Genomic DNA, 4,755 nt, shown 5'->3' with positions numbered 1-4,755 from the left:
GGCGCCAGGGACACACACACAGCGCAGGGCCCGGCCCCTCCAGCAGGGGGCGCCAGGGACGCACACACAGCGCAGGACCCGGCCCCTCCTGCAGGGGGCTCCAGGGACGCACACACAGCGCAGGGCCCGGCCCCTCCAGCAGGGGGCGCCAGGGACGCACACACACAGCGCAGGGCCCGGCCCCTCCAGCAGGGGGCGCCAGGGACACACACACAGCGCAGGGCCCAGCCCCTCCTGCAGGGGGCGCCAGGGACACACACACAGCGCAGGGCCCGGCCCCTCCTGCAGGGGGCTCCAGGGACACACACACACAGCGCAGGGCCCAGCCCCTCCTGCAGGGGGCTCCAGGGACACACACACAGCGCAGGGCCCGGCCCCTCCTGCAGGGGGCGCCAGGGACACACACAGCGCAGGGCCCGGCCCCTCCAGCAGGGGGCACCAGGGACACACACAGCGCAGGACCCCGGCCCTCCAGCAGGGGGCTCCAGGGACACACACACAGCGCAGGGCCCGGCCCCTCCTGCAGGGGGTGCCAGGGACACACACACACAGCGCAGGACCCAGCCCCTCCAGCAGGGGGCGCCAGGGACACACACACACACACACACACAGCGCAGGACCCAGCCCCTCCAGCAGGGGGCTCCAGGGACACACACAGCGCAGGGCCCGGCCCCTCCTGCAGGGGGCGCCAGGGACACACACACACTGCAGGGCCTGGCCCCTCCAGCAGGGGGCGCCAGGGACACACACACAGCACAGGGCCCGGCCCCTCCAGCAGGGGGCTCCAGGGACACACACACACAGCGCAGGACCCAGCCCCTCCTGCAGGGGGCTCCAGGGACACACACACACACACAGCGCAGGGCCCGGCCCCTCCTGCAGGGGGCGCCAGGGACACACACAGCGCAGGGCCCGGCCCCTCCAGCAGGGGGCTCCAGGGACACACACAGCGCAGGGCCCGGCCCCTCCTGCAGGGGGCGCCAGGGACACACACACACAGCGCAGGACCCAGCCCCTCCAGCAGGGGGTGCCAGGGACACACACAGCGCAGGACCCAGCCCCTCCTGCAGGGGGCGCCAGGGACACACACAGCGCAGGGCCCGGCCCCTCCAGCAGGGGGTGCCAGGGACACACACAGGCTGCTCTAGCCCGGCCTGTTTTGCGTGAGCACTTTCGGGCCCAAAGTCCCAAGTCCCCGGGGATGAAATCATTGTGCCTACGTGCCCTGGTGGTGGGCATGGCCGCAGGCCTGAATGAGCGACTGGGGCAAAGGGGATGGTAGTGAGCAAACCCAGGAATCCTGACTCTCCCCTCCCCCCCACTCTAACCACTCAATCCCCCACCCCCTTCCCGAGCCAGGGAGAGAACCCAGGAGTCCTGGCTCCCCAACACACGCTCCCATTCTCTGAACACTGGACCGCCATGTTCCCCTTCCCTCAAAGAGCTCTGGTCCCACAGGGATGGGTGGTGGTGTGAACCCCGAAAAACAGTGGGGGGGCAGTGTGGATGGATAGCTGGCAGCAGGGGTGTCTGGAGCTAGGGGAGGAATGGTGGTAGATGGTATCTGGGTGTCCCCAGGAGGGATTGGGGGGCTTAGGGTGTTGGGGGACCCTGGAGGAAGGGAGGGAAGGGGGGAATGCAGACCCTGGAGAGATGGGGAGATGGGGACCCTTGGGGGGATCCCAGAGGGATGGAGAGGCTGGTGACCGTGGGGGGAGGGCAGAACAGGAGTGCAGGGGACCCTGAAGGGGGGATTGAGGGGATCCTGGAGGGATGTTGGGGATGGGCGGGTGGGGGGGCTGGAGACCCTGAAGGGAGGGCTGGGGACCCCAGAGGGATGGAGGCATGGGGACGTCTGGGGGAGGGAAGGACGGAATGGCTGGGGACCCTGGAGGGGGGATATTGGGGATTCCCCGGGCGGGCTAGGGACCTGGAGGGAAGGCAGAACGGGAGTGCAGGGGACCCTGAAGGATTGGGGGGATCCTGGGGGGGTGGGGAGCCCAGAGGGATGGGAACTGGAGACCCTGAAGGGAGAGCTGGGGGCATGGGGACCCCGGGGGGGCGGGAAGGACAGAGGGCTGGGGATCCTGGAGGGGGATGTTGAGGGATCCTGGTGGGGGCGGGGGGCCTGGGGACCCTGGAGGGATGGTAGTTGGGAGTGAGGGTGCCGGGGGCACTGGGGTCCCTGGGGGATGGGGACCCCGGATAGGAGGATGGGGGCCTGGGGAACCCAGGGGGATGGGGGATGGGGGACCCCGGCCGCTCCTCCCCCCCTTCCTTTCCCTGAGTTGCATCAGGTTCCTTTTATGTGGCCGCGGCTGGCCGGACGCTCCGCGAGTCAGTGACCAGAGCGGTCCCATGACTCAGGCCCGCGGGGCGGGGGGACCCTGCCCGGGGGGATAAATAGGTGCCCAGGGGACCCGCCGGGCTCAGAAAAACAGGAGCAGCCAGAGACGGGACCCCCTCGCACGTCCCCCTCACTGACCTGCCAAGGAAACACAACTCACCCCCACTGGACTGCCTGCTGCGGCTTGGAGCATTGCTACTGTCGGACTCCTGGGTTCTCTCGCCGGCTCTCGGAGAGGAGTGAGGTCTAGTGGTTAGAGCGGACGGGGGCGCCAGGACGCCTGGGTTCTCTCCCTGGTTTGGGCTCAGATCCGGCACTGCCTGTCAGCCCTCGGCATGTGGGGTAGCTCGACCCCCGTCCCAGCGGAGTCCTGGCTGCTGCTGGCTGCCCTGATGTGGGGGACCCGGCCCCCCACTCCCTCCCAGGCCGCCCCCCTGCAGAACTCCAGCCCCCTGTACCAGTTCGACGGGCAGGTTCGGCTCCGACACCTGTACACAGCTAACACCCACACGCAGCTGTACCTGGAGATCACCCCGCAGGGCGAGGTGCGCGGGGCCCCCGACCAGACCCCCTACAGTGAGTACTGGTGGGTGATGGCAATGGGCGGGGGGAGGGCAGTTGCGAACCAGGACTCCTGGGTTCTCTCCCTGGCTCTGGGAAGGTCTAGTGGTTAGAACGGGGGAGGGCTGGGAGCCAGGACTCCTGGGTTCTGTCACAGGCTCTGGGAGGGGAGTGGGGTTGAGTGGTTAGAGTGTGGCGGGGGCTGGGAGCCAAGACTCCTGCCTGGCTCTGGGAGGGGAGTGGGGTCTAGTTGGTTAGAGCAGAGGAGCGGGGCTAGGAGCCCGGACCCCTGGGTTCCCTTGCTGACTTTGCTCTGCCTCGGGTGCTGCAGGTCTGATGGAGATTAAGGCGGTGAAGCCTGGTGTGATCCGGATGCAAGGGATGAAAACGCTCCTGTTTCTGTGCATGGATCCCAGCGGGCATCTGCATGGGGCGGTGAGTGGAACCCCGGCAGCAGGGGGCAGGGATAGGGTCTGGGGGGGTTAGCTAGATGGGAGAGGGGGACACACAGCCAACCAAAGGGCCCCTCCAGCCCTGCATCTCTCCCCCTCCCTGCCATCCTGCCTCTGCGAGGGGCGGGGGGGTCTAGTGGTTAGAGCAAGGGGGGCTGGGAGTCAGGACTCCTGGGTTCTCTCCCCAGCTCTTGGAGGGGAGTGGGGTCTAGTGGTTAGATCGGGGGGGGGGGGCTGTGTCACGGCACAGGCTGGGAGCCAGGACACTTGGGTTCTCTCCCCGGCTCTGGGAGGGGAGTGAGGTCTAATGCTTAGAGCAGGGAGGGGCCTCAGACACAGCTGCTCACCTGCACCCCTATAATCTCCCCCGCAGAGCTCATACTCGGAGGCTTGTAATTTCCAGGAGAAGGTTCAGCGCGATGGGTACAACCTCTACTTCTCTGAGACCCGCAACATCCCTGTCAGCCTGAGGCCTGCGGAGGGGCCCCCTGGGGGCCGGGGGCACCCGGCCCCCCGTCTCTTCCACTTCCTGCCCATGGTCAGCCGGGTGCCGGTGGAGCCCGTCCTGCTGGAATACGACTTCTACGGCGACCCGCCACTGGATGTGGAGTCCTCCGACCCCCTCAGCATGATGGGCCGCCTCTCCCGGGTCCTGAGCCCCAGCTACATCTTCTGAGAGCCGGGACTCCTGGGTCCCCTGCCCGGCTCAGGGAGGGGAGCGGGGTCTAGTGGTTAGAGCAGGGGGCGCTGGGAGGCAGGACTCCTGGGTTCTCTCCCTGGCTCCGGGACTGATTTCCCCTGGACTGGGACCTATGGACGCCAGCGCTGAGTAGACTGATGCAGACAGTGGTCCGTGAGACGCAGCGCCATCGGTCCTACGGGCCGATTCCCACCAGCCATATTTGGTTCCAATTTTTTTACGTATTTAATAACTTATTTATTAGCCAGATGGGTTTATTTATTGAGCGGGTTCGTGGAATCCGTGGCTGGCTGGGGCAGGCGGGCAAGGGGATTCCTGCTATTTATTGGGGCATCGTTCCAAGACTGGCTATTTATTGTGGGGTCCGTGGCGGCTTCGTGGCCAATGGCTTGAGAATAAAGAACTGGTGTGAGCCAAACCCGCCCTGGGTGACCTGGTCTCTGTGGGGGGAGGGGTACGATTTCTGGGTTGATACAAAGTCCGGGGCTGGAAAAGGGAGTTTGGGGAAGGACGAACCGGTGGAAATGAGGCCGGGGGCATGACCGAAAGCGAGTCCGGGGACCCAACTGGTGCAGTGTGGCACAGCGCCCCCTAGTGCCACCCAGCGGCCCCTGCTGAGCCCCCCCACCCTGCTCCCTGCAGCCCAGCGCCGCCTTGGGGCATTGCGGCCAGCCCTGACCACGAGGGGAGAGCGC

At 67.0% G+C, this 4,755-nt stretch overlaps 1 protein-coding gene across 1 annotated transcript; it reads left to right on the top strand.

Moving 5' to 3' along the window:
• The first annotated feature begins 2,253 nt into the window (after window positions 1-2,253).
• Window positions 2,254-4,478, top strand: FGF21 (fibroblast growth factor 21). Its single transcript, XM_048832516.2, has 3 exons — window positions 2,254-2,923; window positions 3,240-3,343; window positions 3,734-4,478. The coding sequence occupies exons 1-3, from the start codon at window positions 2,683-2,685 to the stop codon at window positions 4,034-4,036; spliced, it is 648 nt and encodes a 215-aa protein (XP_048688473.2). The 5' UTR covers window positions 2,254-2,682; the 3' UTR covers window positions 4,037-4,478.
• The last annotated feature ends 277 nt before the right edge of the window (window positions 4,479-4,755 follow it).

This window comes from Caretta caretta, chromosome 23 (genome assembly GCF_965140235.1).
Source record: "Caretta caretta isolate rCarCar2 chromosome 23, rCarCar1.hap1, whole genome shotgun sequence".
Classification (NCBI taxonomy): domain Eukaryota; kingdom Metazoa; phylum Chordata; order Testudines; family Cheloniidae; genus Caretta; species Caretta caretta.
Note: the sequence above shows the minus strand (reverse complement) of the source record. Positions and strands in the feature narration are given on the sequence as shown.